At 38.0% G+C, this 22,788-nt stretch overlaps 1 protein-coding gene across 6 annotated transcripts in view; it reads left to right on the forward strand.

Moving 5' to 3' along the window:
* ece2a (endothelin converting enzyme 2a) overlaps window positions 1–22,788 on the forward strand; it is a 54,159-nt gene that overhangs the window by 20,086 nt on the left and 11,285 nt on the right. For all 6 annotated transcript variants that reach the window (XM_056744738.1, XM_056744737.1, XM_056744734.1 and 3 more), the window contains one exon: window positions 638–921. In XM_056744738.1, the coding sequence (XP_056600716.1) occupies window positions 638–921 (284 nt within the window). The remainder of the gene's footprint in view (window positions 1–637; window positions 922–22,788) is intronic.

Consider the following 22,788-nt stretch of genomic DNA (forward strand, 5'->3'; position numbering starts at 1 on the left):
TTAAAGAGTGCACAAACATGCACGCTGGTGCAAAATGGTTTTTTAAGGAGGCATGGGAATAGAGCGACAGCGTACGTGAGATAAATGCTTCATAAAAAGCTATAAATAGAGTTTGCGACATGTACCATAAGGTTTCTTCAGGGAAACGCCTTAAAGTCCCACTGAGACTGTTGCATAAGGAAGGGTAAAAATGTGCGAGCAGCAACGTTCCTGTGAAAAACAGCACTTTATGACTTCATCATTATATGCAGTGTTAAGTGAGAAAAGAGGAGTGTTGACAACAGACAGAGGTGCAGATTGAGGAGAAAAACAGAGGAAGATAATGCCTTTGATTTAACACCCTGCTTAAGATCGCTTGTTAAGCATTCTTTAATTAGACTGATGGAGGAGGCGATAATTAAAGTTGCTCTCGCCTCGGGAGTCGAAGCATCAAAACCCCTCGTGTCACTAACACCTCTGGTTAGGATGTTTTTGATTAACTGTTTATTCAAAATGTTATATATTTTTTTCTTCACCATTGCACATTAAACAAGCTGTACATGTTCAAGAGCGCCTCATCTGAAAATTCCTAAAATTTCAGGATACATGTTTATTTATGTGTTAAAAACAACCCGTTTAACTATCCGCTCTCTCTCAGGTTGTGGGAACAGTGCTCTCAGCTGTGATATGCACCAGGCCGGCTACACCTCCATTACCAGCATAGATTACTCCAGCGTTTGTGTGGAGACAATGGCGGAGAAACACCGGAATCGCGCTGAACTTAGCTGGCTGTGCATGGATGCCCGTCGCCTGGCCTTCCCTGATGCCGTGTTCGATGTTGTTTTGGAAAAGGGAACCCTGGATGCCATGCTGGTCGAGGAGACCGACCCGTGGAGCATCTCCAATGATGCGGCCCAACTGCTGCACCAGGTTCTCCAGGAGGTGAGGAACTCCATGTAGTGTAAAATTTCAAGTGCATAACCTACCCGAGATAGTCCTTGTGCATTTTTTGTCTAATAATATTTCTCCCCAGATATTTCTTTGCTGGTATTCTTTTATTTGTGGACTTAATGCTAATGAATTAATCCTAGCTGTCCCTCTGAAATCCTGTATGTCTAAATGTGCTGTTTTTCAGGAAATGGAACAAACTCTGTACTTTTTAAATGATTACATTGTGTGTTGTCAAAATTGACAAGCATGTTTTAATATTTTTTATTAAAACCAGTAACAAACATAAGGTGTTATTAGTTATAATAAGTGTTATAATAATAATGATTTATGACAAGAGATAAAAATCACATTGGAGCCGATAGCCTCATGGGCAGTGCTCCGACATATGGCGCTGTGCCTGTGTAGAAAACCGAGTTCGAAACTCTGGCCCGAGGTCCTTTTTGATCCCGCACCCCTCACTCCACCCTTCAATTTCCTGTCAAAAATCCTCTACTGTCCTGTCAAGTTAAATATATATAAATTTATATGAGTCGGAGTGCTCTCGTGAACAAGCACCATAGACTGACAAGACAGAGGAGAATAAAATATACTTTTCTGGTCTTGACAACAACTATAACCATGATGTCTATGAGGAGGCCTGCAAAACTCTCAAATGTCACCTATATATCTTAATTTGTGCACCATGTTTAACATCATGTGGGTGAGGAAAAAATCACACAAATTTGATTTTGGGATGAATTTACCATTTAAAGACCCATTAACAGATGCTTGAAAATTATTTATAATCTATGCCTGCTTATATTTAACCTTTAGCACAGCACAAATCATAGAGCCATTTATATTTCATCTCTCTCTCTCTCTCTCTCTCTCTCTCTCTGTTAATAGTGTAACAGTCAGTTTCCTCCCTTCATACTTTATTCATCAGTATGTCAGACCAGCACAGATTAAGCTGGCAGTCTGCAGCTGTGTGTGTGAATGTGTTTTTTTTACCCGTTATCCTTATTTTTCATTAGAGATGCTTTTGGTACCCTTAGCTAACCTTGAAAGAACAGTGAGCATCAGTGAAGTTTTGCAACAAGGGAAATAAAAACACAGAATAAAAGAGGGAGAGGCGAGAAGTGCAGAACGAGACCGAGAAACAAGATAGAGATGAGAAAATGAAGGTTTAAAGAAAAGAGGTGCATTAAAATTAGAGAGGTTATAAGCTAAATGAAAAGAAATGCTCTGAGCACAGTTTCCTGTACTAAGCAAAACCTGTTTAACAGTTTTAACAGGTCATCCTTCCTTCAGTTTATAATGTTTTCGAGAATGAACAGCTTTTGGTATTATAGAGACTCCAGATGTCTGATGGTGAATAAATTCAAACACACTGTCATGTTTACAAACAACCTGTTTGTTAATCTGCCTCGTGCATACTTTGTGAATTTTCCACACCGCTCGTGTTATGAAACAGTATTGCAAAATTGTTGTTTTAAACAGACATGTTCAGTTAGTCTGCGTCAAGGGCCTGAAAAGCTTTAATACTTCATTATTATACTATACATGTATTGCTTATGTGTATAAAGTCATTCAGTTCACGCCTGTTGTCATCGAAGAGTGTTTGGAGAGCTTTTGATACGCTGTCAATAGCGACCTCGTGACACGCGCGCACAAATGTGCGATCGTAACATGCCTGTTAAAACGCTCTTGAACGTTAAAACATCAACATGCCCACTCCCTCCGTGTCTCTCGCACACACATGTAGGTGTACAATTTATTTATCGGCTTGGCACGCTCCATGAATCACCCACATCCGTTTCCATAGGAACGGCATCCACACATGCGGGGCTCTGGTGGGTGTCGCGCTTGTCTGTTCCGATGTGAGGGGTTTGTCTCGTGATGTTTAGATTTACAGTGAAGGATCATTTATATACAGACACTTTGTCCAAAATGACCTGCAGCGCATTGAAACTATGCAGTTTTATCAGTTTTTGTGTTTTCTGGTAATCAAACCCACTTTGCACAGCTACCAACTGAGCTACAGAAACATCAGATGTGAAGGTCGCTTCAGTTAATCCTTTACACAAAGTGAGGTACCATATCATGTTGTTGTGATGGTATACACACTGTACACAATGCAAGCAAACTTGGACGTCCACAAATATGTCAGGCAGCTTCTACAGCTTCTTAACCCACACACGTCTCCTACACACCTACCCACAAAAACTGGCTGTCCTACAAAGATGTCGGTTTAGTTTGAAAAGTTGTCGGTTTACTTTGTGAAGTTGTCTTGTTCTTTCTATAGTTTTGGAATGCACACACACTAACTTTAAAAGCTACAATGAGCGTCGCTCATAGACACAATCGATTTCGTAAGATGCAACACAAACCGGTTGGCAGTCTATGTTATGGTGTGGTAGCATGATTTTAATTTTTTTTGAGCCTTTAAATAGTAAGGACCACTTTAAATGTCCACCTGAGTTGAATTGCAGCATGCTTGCTGGGATATTTTCAACCAAGCGTTGTGTCAAAAAGGGACAAAACCAACCGTTGGGAAGTATTTAACTAGAGATGCACTGATACTTAATTTCTCCGCTGATTATTGAGTGATATCTGTCAACAACGATTCTGATGATTTACTTAATATTTCTTAACCTTCTGACTGTTCTTAAATTATATAATAACTATTAATATTGAACTCATCTAACTGATGATGTTTCTTAACAATTTGTATATACAGAGCCACAAATCCATTGCATTTTCCTGTCCTGTTTGATTGACTATCGGCTGATACCAAGTGTGAAAAATGCCTTTTATCGACGGATGCAGATTATTGGCCGATATACCAAAAAGACACACATATGTGACCCTGGATCACAAAACCAGTCTTAAGTAGTACGGGAATTTTTTTTGTCATGAATCTGGGGTGAGGTGAGGACAATAAACTAGACTATACAAGACACAGGAACTCACCACTCACAAACAATGAACCAGCACAGGACAATGAAACAGGACTTTTTAAAGGGGAGGAGATCAAGAAGGGACAGGTGCGAGGCATGAACTAATTAAAAAGCAATAACGAGACGAAAGGGCGGGAGAGAGAGCATATGGAAAGCCAATAGGGCCAAAAACCTCTCTCCACATGAAACATGAGGTTCTGTCATGATTTTCATGTCTGATGGGACAGAGTCATGACAATTTTTAGTAAATGACAAAAATACATTGTATGGGTCAAATTGATTGATTTTTTTTATGCCAAAAACTATTAAAATATTAAGTAAAGATGACGTACCATAAAGATATTTTGTAAATTTCCTACCTTAAATATATAGAAACGTTATTTTTGCGAGTGGATGGCCTGCTACAGCACCTCTGATTAACAACTTCAAAGGCAATCTTCTCAACATTTAGTTTTTTGCTCCCTCGGATTCCAGAGTTTGCAATTGTTGTATCTCTGCCAGATATTGTCTTATCCTAACAACCCACATCCATAGAAAGCTTAATTATTCAGCTTTCAGATGATGTAAAAAATGTTTTGACTGGTTTTGTTGTACAGGGTCACATATGAGGTTTTGTCGTATTTTCTTTTGAATATAAAACTATTAATTTAAATTGGGTGTGTATGTATATCGCAATCTTGCACACAAACACACACACATTGTTGTAGCAACTTTCTGACATACATCATTAACGTTTCTCGTGATTAGCGGAAAAACAGTCGCAGGTCAGAACAGCCAAGTGGCTCAGTGCCATTGTGAAGATCTGATCAAAGACCAACTTTCATCTGATACAGTGATGTGTGGGTACACACTACACAGAATTATACCCCCCTTCACACACTTAGTCTTTTACCATCCTTTTGTTCTTGTCTTTGGTCTGAGATAATACCAAAGCCTCCTAATTGGCGAGCCTAGAGTCAGTTACATAATATACCCCAACTGAGAGAGAGACAGAAGTGGCTGAGGGGCTCTGTGTGGCAAATTTACACATCAACTCTCAATTTTGGTCCGCTCGTTTCCTTGATTTCTCATCCGCTTCCTGGCCCTTTGGCACGGTCTGAAGGGATGAACGAGAGGAAGAGAGCAGAGGAACAGCCTCTTACTGAATACTGTAAAAATAAAGTTATTTATGTACTTCATGTATTCAAAAATGCTCCAGTATATTAATTTTATTTAAGGTTATGCATTGCTTGGAAATCGTACCCATGACCTCAGTGTTCTGAGCACTCCTACCGGTAACTGATGCTCGTTCCACAGTCTCATTTTTTATGATCTCATCAGTCGCTAGCCTTGTTGTTTTCTTCCTAGCGTCAGGTTAGATTCTGTGTTTTCAAGAGGAATGACTTTGAGAGAGAGATTTAATTTGTTTTAATGTCATCTCATCAAAGTGTTGATGGCTCTCTTGTTGGTATCACACATCCACACACACAGCGGTGTGCTACCTAGAGCTGGAGTTATGTAACAAAGCGGTCATGTGATTTGACTCGGGCTGGCAGAACTGTGCTCAACATATCCATCAGACATTACAAAGTTAAAGCCGGGATGTGATTATGGGTTCAGTGTGGGGTGTGAAGTCTGAGGTGTGGGATGTCTGATGTAGTTTAAGAGGCAGGTATGGGCTGTCATTGTGTGTGAGGTATACTCTGATGATGAGGTATGGGCTGTGACAATGTCAGGATGAGGTTTGTGGGATGATTTATAGTCTAAGATTGAGCATTGGTGTGTTAGGGAGCGTTAAGTATAGTTTGGTGTGGTGCATGAAGTGCAGAATCACATACTTGTCTTTTCTGGATTATAGTATAATGATCTGTTTAATTTACTGTAAAATGACACACTTCTAAATAACAATATATATCAGACGTTTAATGAGTGATGTGTACGTCTGCACGAGACGCCGTATTTTAGGGATTTTGTAATAATAGATTGGTTGCTTGTTTTTGCTCGCTTTTGTAATGTTTTCTCAAGCCGACCTCTGTAACTTGCCTCTCTGTCGCCATCTCTGTTTAAAACATACAATTGTAGGCTGGAATGCGAAAGAACGAAGGGGGAATGGAATTCAATCGCGTAGGTGTTGTTTGGACTGCTTTTTGGTTCCAGTCCTAATTTTAAAGAGAACATAACTAGGGTTTCTAAGGTCCAACTTTGGTTTATGGAGTGTCCAATGACAAGTTTTTGTACATAGGTGTTAAAACACTATTATTTCGTAATAAAAGGCAGTGTGAAATGCCATTCTTAACTTACTTCTTGACTGACTCAAATGTTTAATTCTGCGATTCATCTGTCTAATCCCCTTCTTTCTTCTAGCCTAGTCTGATGTGATTGGTCAGATGGTCTAGTCTGATGTGATTGGTCTACTCCGAATGAGGCTCACAAGCTACATTATTTGGGGGAGAAGAGTGAAGTTTTCGCGGGCAGTCCAGGCCAAACGTAGGCGGAGACTTCATGTAGTGATGTTAATTTGCGAATCGGTCTAGGGAAGACTCGTTTGCGTGATTCAGGGTCGACTCCCTTTTTCCCAAGCCAATAACTCTGTTATTTTTTTACCTTTGGATTTACTCGGCAGACTGCTTACTTTCAAACACCGCAATATTACACATTGCACAAAATTAAATTTTCATGATCTCATGTTATGTACTCTTTCAATTAAGGTAGTTGGCAAAAAAACACTAAATAGACTAAATTAAAGGTGAATCATACCGATGGCATTATTTTGATTTAAACAAACACTAAAACTGATATTGTGATAATATTGTAACAGCAAAATATTTTTCCCATGATAACTGTAAAATAAAAAATCGGATGTCGTGACATCCCTATGTACATTATACATCAATGTACACATGCACACAGATGAATAGTGTGTACCGCTGTTATTTGCTGTTCCTCTGTATGTGTTTGCGTGTGTCGAGTTACAGCCGGGGATTAGGAGAGCCGATTTTGGGATCTGTGTGTTTTGTCTAAAAGATTTACGCCCTGTGCTTGCTGCCCACAGGCTTTACATAAACTGTGACCTGACTGGAAGAGAACTGTTGACACACACAAATTCAAATTACATCATCTGACACCAACAACTCTGCCAGCTAAAATGAATAATAGTCCAGCTCCATATCAAGACTTTTCAAAGGAGATCCTGCCTGAAGTTGTACAGTAAATACATTTTTCCCAGTTTCTCATCCACTTAAACTGTTTTTGTTTATGTACCTCATGTTAGGTCACATTTGAATGTGCTCACGGCTGTAATGTTATAAATATAAAGATTTCTGCGCTGACCCATTTTCGTTTCCATAAATGTCTGGGTCGACTGGGCAGGGTAGCTTTCTATGTAGTCTACATAGTAAATAGTTATATATGATGTTATGTTCCTTGTATTTAAATGTAGGAGTACACAGTATTTATAAGTATTTCACAGAAGATTGACAAATAGAGAATTAGAGAAAAAACAAATGGACGTAATAGGGAGGTTATTATAAGTGGAGTACAGAACAACAGCACATATGAAGAGAAGAGAGAGATTGTTTATGTTTGTGGTGTGTGAATATGTCTTTGTATGATTCTGTGTGTGTATTTCTGCCCGCGGCAGATTAGACAAGCTGTGTTTATGTTCACCACTCATTCCAAACGCAGATGGCTCACAGTATGTCCACATACACACACACACACACACACGTTTGTATTATTCTTCTTATTATTCTTATTATCAGTTATTAGTTAAGCTTAAATTGGTTTGCTGTGTTTCACAATAATTTTCAAAAACATTTTGTTCTCAGGTGTAAAAACACCTGATAATAAACAAAACATACAATGTTCTGTACACCATCAAAGTGTAATGTTTGTATATCCAGTGGTTGATCAAACATGGTTGTTTGTACTTTACCACATACAATGTGTTTTTGTGTTCAGAGGAAAATACACCAAGGGGAAAATTGTATTATAATGCTCTTTCTTAACATGGGACTCTATAGAGTTCTTATTACATTTAAATATCAGCTTAGATGTCTCAACTCAAAAATGTTTTTTAATATCAAACCATTTCAAGATTAATGTTCAAGCTTTTATTTTAATTTCTGTCTTTTCATTTCAGTTTTTGATACTTTGGCAAATCTCAGCACAAAGCAATTGAGAAGAGACCTTGCTTGGGAATTTATGTATAACAACACTCATTTGTTGAGGAGTATAGTTGAAAAGATGTGTTACATGTCTGCATTTGGCAGACGCTTTTATCCGAAGCGAGTTACCTTGCATTGTATTATATATTTGTTTCTGAATATGTGCAATCCCCTGGGATCGAACCCATAACCTTTGCAATGCTAATGTCATGCTCTAACCACTGAGCCACAGGAAAGCTGTGTTAGTCAGAACTTAGATGAGGTCTGTGTAAGATGTTTGTTCATATAAGATGGCATTAATATCTCAGTTGTTTATCCTATACAACAATGTGAAATAACGGTTTTGCTTCTTAGATGATTTTCTTGAGTTAAAGGCCCTGCTATTTTCACATATGTCTTTTTCATAGTTTCTAAAGAGTTCTCAACAACTCTCTGTTTTCAGCTTTGCCAAGATAGATAAAGCAAGTAGACAGAGATTTCAATATGAACATTTCGATCATCAAATTTCTGTAAAATCAAATTATATAGACAATTCTATCCAAACCAGTTGTAGACTAAATCTTTTTGTTGTTGTTGCAATTTTGGTTAAATTTTAAATAGATTTCATTGCATTTAAATTATGTTTTGGCTTAACAAGTAAAATTGACACTCGGACTTCTCTTCTAAAAGTTTAAATTAATTTAATTGATTTGCGACCATGAAATTGTGAAAAGTATTAGATATATTTATTAATTATTAAATAACACTTTTTAATTATTTAAATAACTTTTAAACTTTGTTTCCACTACAAAACTGAGAATCATCTGATACTTTATAGATACATAAATGAAAGATAATTTAGTATAATATAGTTTCCTGGACTATGAAAAAGCAAAACCTGAGATTATTCTCATCAACCCCAATAAAACACACACTTTACCTTCCTAAAAGTCAAGCATCACAGTCCACTATTTATAATTGGCAGTATGAACAAACACATTATTGTCTTTCTCTGCTAAAGTTTGATGGTCCTTTCAGGCTTTTGACATCTCAAGAGCTCATTATATTATTGGAAATTACACATTTTATCTGTCTTCTCTTTCTTTCTGTCTTTTTTTTCCTTTATTTACTTGCCGTTTTTCATAGCAGTTCTCTTTAATCCATCATTAAGGATTATCTCTACTTGTGAAATGCCAAAATCCTTCTTTTTCTTCAGCACGTGGTTAAGAAGAATTACTTTTCATGACACACACACAGTTTTCATACTAGATTGTGTATAACACAATCTGTGTCTGAAACCTGTGGACATTAGATTTCATATATTAATCTTTTGTTTAATGATAAAAAAGTTCAAATATTAATATTTTCTTTTGTGAAACAAATTGCATTGTTTTCCCCCTTACTTTGTAAGTCGCTTTGGATAAAAGCGTCTGCTAAATGACTAAATGTGATCCTGGATCACAAAACCAGTCTCAAGTAGCACTGGAACATTTTTAGTAAAAGACAAAAATACATTGAATGGGTCAAAATTATCGATTTTTCTTTTATGCCAAAAATCATTAGGATATTAATTAAAGTTCATGTTCCATGAAGATATTTAGTAATCTCCTGCCTTAAATATATGAAAAAATTATTTGTGAATGGATGGCCTGCTACAGTGTCTCTGATTAACAACTTCAAAGTCAATTTTCTCAATATTTAGATTTTTTTGAACTCTCAAATGCCTGAGTTTTAAACGGTTGTATCTCAGCTAGATATTGTCAATTTCTAACAACTCATACATCAATAGAAATCGTATTTATTCAGGTTTCAGATTTTTTCAAACTATTTAATTCGAAAAATTGACCCATAAGACTGGTTTGAAATTTAAATGTGATCTGCAAATGTTCAATCTCTAGTTGGTCATAGTAACACTGCAGTTCTCATTGTCTCTCCACTTTAAAAGAGCTGCAAAGTTAAGATGCTGAGTCCCAAACCAAATAAGAAGGGTCACAACCTGAATGAGTACGGTGAACATGATTTTGCTTGTCAGTATTTTGTCCTTGAATGAGATTTTAGGGGTCCTGCCCGTCCCTCCAAATTGAAAGCCCGAATGACCCTGTCATTGACTATTTTAGTAGTTTTAGACACGGAAGTATTTTTTTTATTTTTAGAGCGTAATCCTCAAATATGTGGTTTAGCAGGATTGTGTAACTGTTACAGTTCAGAAGCGTTAAGAGCCTCTTACTGTGAGTTTTATGAGCTGGTCTGTTGAACAACCTTAACCAAAAATTTGAAGTTGCACTATTTTATATTTATATTATTATATTTATATTCCTTTATATAAAATGAGTCATTCTCCCTAAAACCAGACTGCTCTCTTTCTTCTGCTGAACCACACAATGTCTATACAATGTTCCCACTTCATTTGCAAGTACTTGGACGATGCTGTCTTCTCCAAAAGCATAATATACGTGGAGGATGTTGTGTTTCATGGAAGGGAAGTAAATAATGACAGAATGTCTTTTTTAAACATATATACCACCATAGCATTTAAGGTATTGTGTTTTAAGTAAAATGTAACACTAAATGTTATTTAAAAAAATATTTAGTGAATCTAATTGAATTAGTGAAGTTACAAGCAGTAAGCAGTTTTGTTTTTGGAAAGGTAGAGACTATTAGCAGCTCTTTCAGTGTCATTATGTAGGCAGTGAGTGTGTGTTTGAATCGGTCACATTTGGAGAGAGGTCGTGTGAAGGGTGTGTTTCGGTTCATAAGTGTGAGTTTGTTGATTTGTACGCGTGCATGCTGACAACCCACTCCCACACACTGCATCCCAAATCACAAAGACAGAGCCTCTCGCATCCCAAATCACTGTTACCACGGAGACAAGTGGCCAGAATCGACTGCAGAGCAGCGCTGCTATGGAAACGCCAAATGCCTATTGGGAGGGGGCCACCGTTAATTAGAGCCAACAAGAGACGTATAGATTGGACAAGAGACAGAAGACGTTTCTCTTGATGTTAGAGTTGGGGACAGTTTGCACAGTCAGAGCAGGTTCTGTCCGGTTTTCACAGAGAACTGCCTGTGTTTCTGAACTTATGCAGTATAGAAGCAGCTCTTTTATAGCTGTTCTACTGCACTGCCAGTCCTTTAGGCCATTATGTTTTAGTTGATGCTCTTTATATGTCTGATATATATTTTTTTATTTGTTTGCTGGATCTTATCTGCAGCTTTTGTGCTCCACAAAATTTTGAATGCATTAATCACATGACATTTCTGTGATTGCTCGCATTAAGCGTAACAATTCAATAATGAATTTAAATGAATTTAAAAGCAGTGTATTGTGCACTTTTAACTAAGTACTGCTATATGAACAGTGTAATGCGACTTGGTTCGCAAACACTTTAAACAAATAATGTGCTTTTTTACAACAGTATTTCCTTTACATAGTAGCATTACGAATTTTAACTTAAAATAATAATGTGTCATGCATTCTGACTTCTTTACCATGTTAAACGTCTTCTCGTGCTTAATATGGTCAACTTGTCAAAAAACGAGTTGACCATATAACGTAGTTTTTCTGTGGTCAATACACTCCCCCAGCAATCGTACAGGTTTCGAATATATAAATTAAATATAAAATATGTTTTGTAACAATTTTCCTTAGTCCCTTATTGGACAATTTTTCCGGAAAAGCATGCGGCATGCCCACGCGCCACCATAGAGAGCAGGAGAAGGAAATTGCGCAGATGTCACTTTCACTTGTGTGCAGGAGAGGGAGAGAGTATGTGTTAATAAGGTTAAGGTGTTTGTTTGTTTACTGCATTTGGGTGATGAATGTTATATAAACTGTGGATATAACGCCATCACTCACGCCACCAGCCCCGCCTCACGGCTCTCGTCCCGCCTTCCTCACCACAGTGATCTAACTAAATACTCTTCGAAGAAATGATGTATGCAATACTACTCTAAAGGTACTCAAGATTAATATGAGATTGGCAGAAACCCTTTGTGTTAGGGCCGCTTTAACGTTCATAAAACAGACTACCTTTGAATGGATGAACCCTTGCTAATATGGGAATTTTGATGTAATTTTGTGTATATTTATCTGTTTCAGAGTAAGAAGACGTGAAAGAGAACTCTGTTTAGTAGTTTGTGCTCTGACCTTCTAGGCGCGGATGTTTAAACATGTTTTCTGCATTAGCCTCACACTGCATACAATACACGCAACACAATTCGTTATCATTGCTGTTTTGTACCTTAGCCAGGTACATTTTTGTACTTTGCATGATATCGATTTCTTTCCGCTTTATCATCAATAGCATTAAATAAGCCTCTTACAGCCGTGCATATAACGTCTCTGTGGGGTGAGGGCACTGATAGATAAGTGCATGGCTGAAGGAGGAGAGACGAAATTGAGTGGTACTTACATATCCATAAGAGTGTGTGACCCTTTTTTCCAAAATACACAAATTATATTGTTGTTTTCTTTGATGTAAGACAACATAATGTTTGGAAATATCTTATTCGTCATTCAGTGGTTTGGTAATGGTTTTTGTGTGTTCAGTATTGTGAGTCACACATGAATATATCACGGATGAATTTTCCTGATATTGCATCAGAACTGCAGTGAAGCTGTTGTGAGCTTTGTACAGTGATTGAAACACACAAATCAGTTCCAGACGCAATGCGTGTGTGCTCTTAAAGTGTGATTTGTAGTCAATCTTATCAGCTCTAAGGTATCATTCTTAGGGAGTGACCCCAATGAAGTTGTCTGCTCCACATGCCCTGATCATCAGGTGTTGTTTCGCAGTGCGTTTGAACTCTGCCCACTAAAGTTGAGAAATATTTTCCTTTAAAAATAACTTGGTCATCAAGGTTGTGTTTCCAAGTGCTCATCAGTTTTTATAGATAGAGTGTCATCAAAAGTGCTCTTTGCTTTACTCCTTTTCTTTTGGAGAGATGCTGAGTATGCAAAGCAGATAAGATTTGGATGCTAAGCGGAAAGTGTGCAGGTGCTCCCGCGTCCTTGTGAAAAGTGATTATAGTTTGAATTGAGTTGAATGGGGCCCAATACTGATATATCACAGAGGCACAGGTAGTGGGGTTTTTTTGACCTTAAGCACAACCGAACACAACAACTCGACAGCAACATGCTTGTATTATATATTTTCTATTTGCATCGCAAATAATACATTGCGTTATCTTTTCCACTTTATTTACATATATGGAAATAAACAATTTTTCTCCCAAATTTAAAATAAAAATATTGTTTCTATTTGCATTTATTTGCAGAACAAGAAACCTGGAGAAACATGTCAAAGGAGATGCTCTGTATTTTTTCAGATCTCAAATAATGCAAGTTCATATTCACTTTTAAGTAATACAACAGTAATATTTGTACATTTATTTAGGAAAAGTTCAAAAATTATTTTTATGTGATAACCTTGATTTTTATCACAGTTGATAACATGTGTATTGTCATGCTGTCAGTCTTTCACATAGCTGTGTGATGACATTGTCACTCCTGAGGTTCGATTGTGTTGAAATTCAACAGACACTGGACTAGAATGGCCACAATACATCTAGAAAATCTGATTAAATGAAAATGTTATTTTCAAACTTAATTTTTTACACGACTGTACATTTGAACTGGTTTGGCATTACAACCCCTCCCTACAAAACCAGGACCAACCCTATCCAACACCTCAGATGATGAGGTTTACAACACTGATCTCTCTTCCACATGCTTTATCAACCTTAGCGAGCTGTAGTCTCCTATATTGTAGAAAAATCTCTCGTCAAACTCTCTCACTTAACACACACACAGTAAACACACTCACGCACTTGACTGTTTTCTCATCAGAATCATGCTGACAGAGTGTAATGTAGTTAGAGACCGCTGAGTGCTGAGTAGAAACAGATTTTCTGGAGTTTTCCATCTCATTACAGGCATTGCCAAGGTCACTGTCGTCTCTCTCTCTCTCTCTCTCTCTCTCTCTCCTCCTTTCTCTCAGGGGGGCGATGTGGCACATGCTGCCGACCGAGTGTGTGTATTCGTGTTTGCGCTTGCTAATGGTCGTGTAGGTTTTCTCTGTAGACATGCAGATGATGCAGCGGAAAAAGAAAGTTCCATTCTGCGGCTGTAGCTTTAACTTTCCACGTTCAGGTGAGGCCTGTATCGGGTTTCGGGCCTGAACCTGACGTGTGCGACCTCTGCACGTTCTCTTTGGCTGTTCCCATGGTGACGGTGAGTCTGCGGGATGCCGGCGGTTAGGGAGATATTGTGTGCCTGACAGGCACCGCTAGAACTCGGATCAATGAGAGGACTGAGAAAAAAAGAAGGGAATCTGTATACGTTCACGCTCAAACCTTGTGTACATTCTAATGTTTATACTAAACATTTTTACACCGCCTTGTTTACTGCTACAGTCAGCATGTCAGCCGTGCATGTCCTTACTCTGCCTTTCGTCCCCTGAGGTGCAACACCCCCCAAAACAGTTCTCAGTCCCTTCACACCTGCCTGCTCTCTAATGCCTCCACAGACAGACGCAGAGACGAGAGCGGTGCGGGTATGCGGCTTTATGTAACTCTCTCAACCAGCCCGTCCCGGCAAAGGTTCAGATGAAACCGTGTTATTTTCTCGTTACGTAATATTTAGTGTATGAAGAGCTGCAGCGGCGAGCAGAAATTCAGTACGATTAATTTTTTCCGCCGTTCTTCATTTTTAAGGACGCATCTGGCTGTATGAATCCTCTCGAAGCCTTTGTGCTTTCTCAAGAGGATTTATTGGAAATCATGTTCACCGAGCCTCACTTCCAATGTACAAGATGAAAACAGCAGGACAGTGATTGACTCTCCGGATCTGTGTGCTTTTTACATTAGGTCTGTGTGACTGGAGGCCCTGACGTTTATTTCAGGACATTTATTGACCCTATGTTTCTGTTTTATTGATTAACAGGGGTCAAAAATGATCTCACAGACTTGGCATTTAAAGGAGTGGACCAAGCTGTACCTAGAGACCTGAATATCATAAAAACTCCTGATTGACCTGTAACATAACAACCACTTCAACACTAAATAGCAAAATGGTAGGAAAACACTTGAAAAACCTTAGCGATTGCTTAGAAACACCCTGGCAACCACTCAAAATATTCTACTATCACGGTGCCACACTTTGCATGGGCAAACACCACTCATATCTTCTTCTGAAATGTTAAAAAACCTGATTATAATTGAGATTACTGGCGTGTAATTTGATTGCCTGAATCTGTATGTTTTATGCAGATGGTTTGACTGACATTTCGTGAGATGGGATCTTTAGAAATCGGGCCATCTTAATTATCTTATTAAAATCCCGGCTGATTCGCCCAGGTCACCTGTGCCGGTGTTTGTGCATCCCCTCACTGTTCTTAAGCAAGAGGTGTTTCCATAGCGACAGGTTTCTATAGAAACTGGATCACACTGCCTGCTGGAGGGCGAGCATGACTCATCCTGTTGAGGGGGGGTTAGTAAACCTAAGTGTGAAAAGCAACCAAAGTTTTCTTCTGATGTACTTGTGGTGTCTGAAACTGTAAGCACTGCAGTTACATACATGATAGATATATACTGTGTGTTGGTATTAGGTAGAAATACCATACAATGGATTATTTTGTACATATATGATGGTCTGGAAGAATCTTAAAATACCATAAATAGTGGTATGTTTAATTTATATTGGGTCAATGTGTAAATTAAAGGGTCAATGTGCTACCTTCTGATGTCATAATTATACCGTAGTACCACCGCAGGATTTTTGTACTCCATGGTACTATGAACATTTCTATTGGTAATGTGTTTAAAACACAATGAAGAAAGTATCAAGCCGATACCCTGACGGTATTGGAAACATCTTGCAGTACTAATTAAATACCGTGGTATAGACCAGCCCTTCCCAAAGTCCTGAATCCGGTCCGAATTTGGACCGGGAGGGAATTCGTTCCGGACCCGGCAAGTTCCAAACAAATAAGCTCAAAAATACCTCTTTTTTAATTGTTTTCAGTTGGGAGAGAGCGTTTTGCACGCTGCTCATCCGCGCCGGGCGTCTATACAAGTGTTTTCCAACTTTTTCAGGTAAAGCGCGTTGATAAAATGTTGCCAGTACAGCCGCGCAAGCGCCTGGTTTTGCTTTGCTGATTCCGCTTTCTCTTGGACTATGTGTGCAGTGACCGGCAGAAAACAGAAGCACGTTCAACCTGCCGATCAAAACGGCGTTCCTAAAACTCTGTCATTGTTTTAGACTGCCTGGGCATTTAAAAATGGATGTAGTTTGTCTGTAAATATTTGCATACTTTGTTGCCCAGGCGGACATTTATGCTGCACAATTCACTAAAAGTTACATTGAAGTACTATTTCATAAGCAGAAAATATGTAGATGAAAACGGCTTTTTGCATTTTGTTGTATAAAAATGCAGCACTGTTTATAACAGTTAAGACAGTAAACATAAGTACGACTAGATGACGCCATGAATATGATGATTAGCATAGATTTGCAAATAATAACTTGTACACAAGATGTTCAAAAGCAATGTTTTTATTATGCATTCAAATTGATATCACTGGAACTGCAGTTGGGTTCTTTTCATTAGGTGATATTAAGAAATACAGCTAATTAACACAATAAAAACATGATTGATTTTTTTACTGAGTTATCTGTTTTTCCAAATAAAATCTTCATATAGAGTTGATTTGTTTTTTTAATTTAAGTTGTTTTGAATGTTTATTAAAAGCAAGTTTTGTAATAATAATTGTACCGGACCTTTGACGTACACAAGAATTCAGATTCGGACCTTTGAATATAAACTTTGAGAACAACTGGTATTGGATGCACGGGTCAGCACCAAATTGTCTTAAAGTCTTGTAATAATTGTATTAAATCAGCAATTTGTGGAAGTTTATTGTATATACGCTTTTTTTTAATAAACAGTTTGTTGAATGGGTCGTGTAACTTTGTCACATTTAGGTTTAGCCAAATTTAGCTACTGGGAATCTAAAATAGTACTGGCAAGACATACTTTTAACTTGCTAGCTAATGTAATTTACTTATTTTTATATCTTTTCCTTGTTATCAGTTAATCTACATGGACTCTTTGCGGATTTGCACCGGAAGTTAAGTTTGGGCCACAAAAGCGTGCATGCGCAGTAACGTTTATGTCGCTGCTTTGCAACCGTCTGTTACAACAAGATACAGTCAAAGTGTATCAAAACAGTTTGTTGGACCGATTAAAAAAGCTTGTGATATGAAATGATTTTACGCAAATAAATCAGAGAATGATGAAGACCTCCAAAATTAGGTTTCACTGTGTTCACACCGCATCCGGGAAGCTGTTGTCACAAAGGTGAGAGGAAGGAAAGAACGTTTGTTAGTCTTCATTTGACTGCTTGAAAGGCCCAAATCGCACCAAATTGTCTATTTCTGTTTCTTTTTGTTTCATACTGAACTGTGAATGTCCTGGTTTAAGAACAGCTGAATAACACGCACACACAGAACAGATTTTAGTTCATGTTTGGCAGCTGCCACCACAGTGACAGAACAAATCTGCCAGTCTGCTTTGATTTACAGGAGCGCTAAGATCTGCTCTGAAATCACTATAAACAAGCTCCAGCCTCATTTGATCGAGAAAACGAAACTAAGATGTTTCATTTTTTATGCATTAATATGGTTAGATATGTAGTATTAATATTTATACATGGAAAAAAATAGTCAGTGTCTGCAGGAATCGAAATGTACATATACGGTAATTGTGCTCAGAAAGCCTATTTGTACAATATTTGGTTTTACTGCTCCCTTCGGTTATATTAAACCATCAAAAAATGCTAAGGCTATTTATTTTCACTAAATTTTTTGACAAATAAAGGCAAACTGTAGTGTATCAGGGGATATGGGATTTATTTAAATACAGAAAATGCATAGAAAACAAAAAAACTCGCAATTAATCATAGATTAACTAAAATTGTATCAGGTTGTAAGGATTTTGTGACTCCTGTCATTTGAATCATGTATGACTTTCTTTCTGATATAGAACACAAAAAATATATTTTGAAGAATGTCGTTAGCTGAACAGCGGCGTTACCCCTTCAATTCTATTGCACAGACACAAAACCAGTTCAAGTCAAAGGCTACTGTCGTTGTTCAGTTACAAACATTCTTCTAAATATATTTTGTTGTGTTCTGCAGATGTAAGGTCATACATGTTTGAAATGACAGAATTTGTATTATTGTGTGAATTATTCCTTTACACTCTTCTCAAAGCTGAGCTTTAGTTTATACTCCAGCACAATTTCTAACACAAATACATTTTTATCTCTTTAACTCTAAAGTGTGAGGTCATCAAGCAGAACATCACTTTTGCCCACTACTGTGTATAGCTCACTTAAGTTAACCATATTAGGGAGAGTTCAAGGACAGAGACACCATGGTGACTTATGTAAGGGCAGAGGTCTAAAGAAGCCACTGTGCTTATCCTATTTTTAGTGGGTAATGCTAGAGACTCATTTAGTTGAAGTAATAGAGTCTTGATTGTTTATTTTTTGTAAATTCAACAGCACCTCAAACATTTATTTGGATTGCCAGGTGTTTGTTGTCAATAAGTTACACACTTTTTTGACTCCTGTCCAATGGAAATCATAGATTTAACCCAGCAAGTGGATGGGGCTAGGTCATGCTTTAACCCCTCAGGTGAAGTTTGTAAAAATATTTTCTCTTTTAAAAATAAAAAATAAAACCCAGATAATACCATCTTCTAATGGAAGGTTTCAGATTTTATTAGACTTTCTTCTGCAATCTATATTGTTGCATCGTCATTAGTATATATCAATGAACAATGTTCACTCTTTATCTGTGTGACCTGGACTGAGAAATGCAAGTTTATTTGCCAGTAAAAATCTGCTGGTTGATGAATTTCGCGTAAATTAAACAAATTAAAAACTAGTAGACTTTTACTGGCAAATAAACTTGCATAGTAGACATTGTTCATTTACATAAAAAACTGGCATTGTAACAATACAAAGCCGGTAAAAAAACAAACAAATTTGGATTTTAATTAATTTAGCAAGGTTTACATTTTTGGGGTGAATCATTTCTTTAAAACGATTATTTTCAAGTTTTACAAATGGGCAACAAAGTAAGAATGTGTCATCCCAGAACAGACTTAAACAGACTTGACCAGAAATACAAATTATTACATCATAATATTCTCACCCAAATGTCATTTCAAACTGTGACTTACTTTTTTGTGCAGAACACAAAAGATATTTTGAAGAATGTTGGTAACCAAACCACAGTGAACCTCATTTGCATTTGATTAATAGAAAACCACCAATGCACTTTTCAAAGTATGCACAGTAGATAGTTATATCAATGTTTTGAACAACATGAGAGTGAATAAATTCTGACAGAATTTTGGTTTTTGGGTGAACTATCTCATTAACATGGGTAGGTTAGACAGTATCATAATACGGATCATCTGTGTGTCCCTGTAAGGAGGTCATGATGTCAAAATCTTGCACAAGAGTTATTCCACACCCTTTATTACTTCTCCCTCCCTCTCTCTCAACTTCTCTTACCACTCTCTCACACTCTCTCTGTCCATCTCTTTTTGGCTTTCTTTCACAGCCATTCATTTTCATGAGTGACTGTCACACATAGTGTGTGTCTGCCAGACGTGGTTATCCCAGGATCACTTGACTCCTGTGGTAGCGTCCAAGGACGTTCTGTCACTGAGATGTGTTTGTGTGTGTGAGGGGTCTGCATGACTGGCTGCTGTTGGAATGGAAAATACCATCCACGATCCTCTACAGGACGATAGCAGGGGAAACCCAGAAACCCTCCCAAGACGGTCAGCCAAGAAGAAAGCAAACCCAAATACATATTGGGATATTGCGCTTGATGTTCGGAAATTCACACGGTCGTGCCTTCCAAAATAGATCCCTAATCTGTTAACAGGAGTTCAGTGATAGTAAATCAGGTGGGATTATGATGGGTCAGGGGTACTGATCTGAAATCAGCCTGACACAGTTTCTCATGCTCAAAACCCAGTGACATGCTCAGAGTCGCTGCTTCCAGACCAGTGGCAATGACTGAAGTTCCCTCAAGGCCGTTTTAAACGGGTCATGGACACCCCAGACGCAGGGTCCCAACCTTAAATTAGTTTTTATCGTGACACGGCTTTGAAAAGCTGTATGTGAAAGAAAGACAGACCATATTCAGAGTGTTTGGCTGCAAGTTTTGGGCTATATTTATTTGTGGCTTCGCAGTGGAACCTTGGTTCCCGGAAAGGGCTTTCCATAGAGATACTGCTCATAGTCTCTCTCTCTCTCTCTCTCTCTCTCTCTCTCTCTCTCTCTCTGTCTCTGGGGTGGTGATAGCAATCAGGTCCTTATCAAGCCACATCTGTGTTGGGGGTTACGGTAAACAGTTTCCAGGGAGACCCTCTTGTATTTGGCAGTGATAGCAAATGTTTTGCCATAACTTATTTTGCCAATAAATCAATAGTCTGATTGTCAACAGGTTGTGAAAATAGTTACCAAATGCCGGATCAACTCCAGACAGCTGTTTCTATGCTTAAGTGTTTGAACTAAGTATCTTAACTGTTATTACCTTTGTGTGTTTGAGAAGGCTTTCTGCAAAATGTTATTGCTTATATTTGTGTGGTTTGATCATACTGGTTGTTTTCGTTTTTATGGTAAACGTTTTATAACTTTAGAATATCCGATTTTGTGTTCTGCAGAAGAAAGTCAGATTTAAAAAGTCTTGAGGTCACCAAATAATGCCAAAAAAATCAGAAAGATACTTGGAAGAATGTTAGCAACTGACAATTCTGGGACATCATTGACTATCATAGTAAGAAAAATGATTGCTTTCCTTTTTTCCCAACAGAACAAAAAACATGATACACTTTTTTTTACTATAGTATAACAGAATTTTCATTTTTTGGTGTACTATCCCTTTTAAGGCAGCAAATTCCCTATGCTGATTTGCTGGCATTTTCCCCGTGTGTTCAGTTCATACGTGCCATCTTATAATGAAAACAGTTGTTTCATTGACTGTCTCTAATTCAAATGGTTTAATTTTACTCTAATGGACACCGACCTGTTGCTTTAAGTGAAAGGAATGGTGTTCCTGCAGCTGTGGTGCTTTCCATAGTGATCGCCATCCCATGGGCATCTTTAGGGCTGCCAGACATACTGCCCTATATACTAAGTGTTATGCACTCAAACACACACACACTCTTCTCTCTTAGTCCCTCACACACTTTTGGTCCATTTACCTAGTGCATTTAGCAGCTGTAAGACTATGAATTCCTCTTGGGGTATAAGTAGTACAGTAAGGCTTTCTTTTTTCACTTTCTCTTGTTTTACTAGGCCCCTCATCATCATATATACTGTTGCTGTTACCTTAAAGTGATAGTTTCCCCAAAAATGAAAATTCTGTCATCATATTCCCCCTCTTGTAATTTCAAACCTGTATGACTTTTATTCTGCAGAACAAAATATATATTTTATAGGCAACCATTCACTTGCATTGGTTTTGTGTTCATACAATAGAAGTGAATGTGTGCCGGCACAGACACCCCCTTCCGATGAACAGGTTTGCGCAGAACCCATCATTTCAGTGAACACAACATATACATTACACACACTTCACAGAAAGCATTTTTTATGTAAATGAACTTATTCATTTCAATTCATTCTACATTATACAGCACATGTGGCTGTGGTGTTTGGGTGTCCTGATTTTTAGTAGTTGACTTTGTTGTTGTGCCAGAGGGGTTGGCGTGTGGAGCCGTGTGTGAAGTGGGCGGAGCAGATATGTGGGTGGTGGCTGTTTGTTTGTTTGTCTGTTTACTTGTTTGCAGAGCAGGTATTTATGTGGGCTGGGGTCTCCACACACTGCAGGTTTATAGAGGAGCTCATTAATTAGAACAAACAATCTGTCTGACGCCCACAGTGTGTGCGTGCTCGTGTGTGTCATAGGGAACCAGAGAAAGAGGTTTTTAAGATGCTTTGAGCAAGAAAAGATGCATCTGCTCCACTATGAAGTAAATTTTCTTGATTCAAAAGAAACGTGCATGGATCATTACTGTCGAGCAGAAACAATGGCTCTGTTCTGAAACCTAATGAGGTGAATAATTGAATGTGGACTTCCTTCCTATACTGCAATTCTAATCACAACCTTGTTTATAAAGCCCTAAACACACAGATTGTATCTTATATAAGTGCATTTGATACGCAGTGATTTGGAAGAACACATTTTGAAGACAAAAGTACCCATTTCACATGCCCTGTGCTCTTCTTTTGTGTTACATCCCGACCCAAATGAATAACTTTTTTGCAGCGTAGAAACTTTGGTTACCATGGTAACCTCGTGTAGGAAATTGCGAGCGCCCTGGAAAAATGTTTTTAGCCAAGTCATTTGAAGAGCTCATAAAAGACAAATACTTCAAACATCCCAGCCGGTTGGCACTACAACATCCACTCCTGATACAGATTGGATCTAGACTTTAACAGATTCAGGCCATTATTGATGATCTGGAATCAGATCATTGTTTGTTTTTAAACCCAAAAGCATCTTGTTAGACACTCAGCTTTGAAGCCCGAGTCTGTAGTGCCATGGCAGCCAATCAGGGCGTCCGATCTGCTTGTTTAGATAAGATGTTATATAATGGCCAGGTGCTGTGGAGCAGATTGAAAGAATAAACGCTCCGCGCTCATTCATTTGCTGGCAAGATCTGACACAGAGGTCTACTTAAATAGATCGGCTCAAATCAGAACAG

This window comes from Triplophysa dalaica, chromosome 3, assembly GCF_015846415.1.
Source record: "Triplophysa dalaica isolate WHDGS20190420 chromosome 3, ASM1584641v1, whole genome shotgun sequence".
NCBI classification, from domain to species: domain Eukaryota; kingdom Metazoa; phylum Chordata; class Actinopteri; order Cypriniformes; family Nemacheilidae; genus Triplophysa; species Triplophysa dalaica.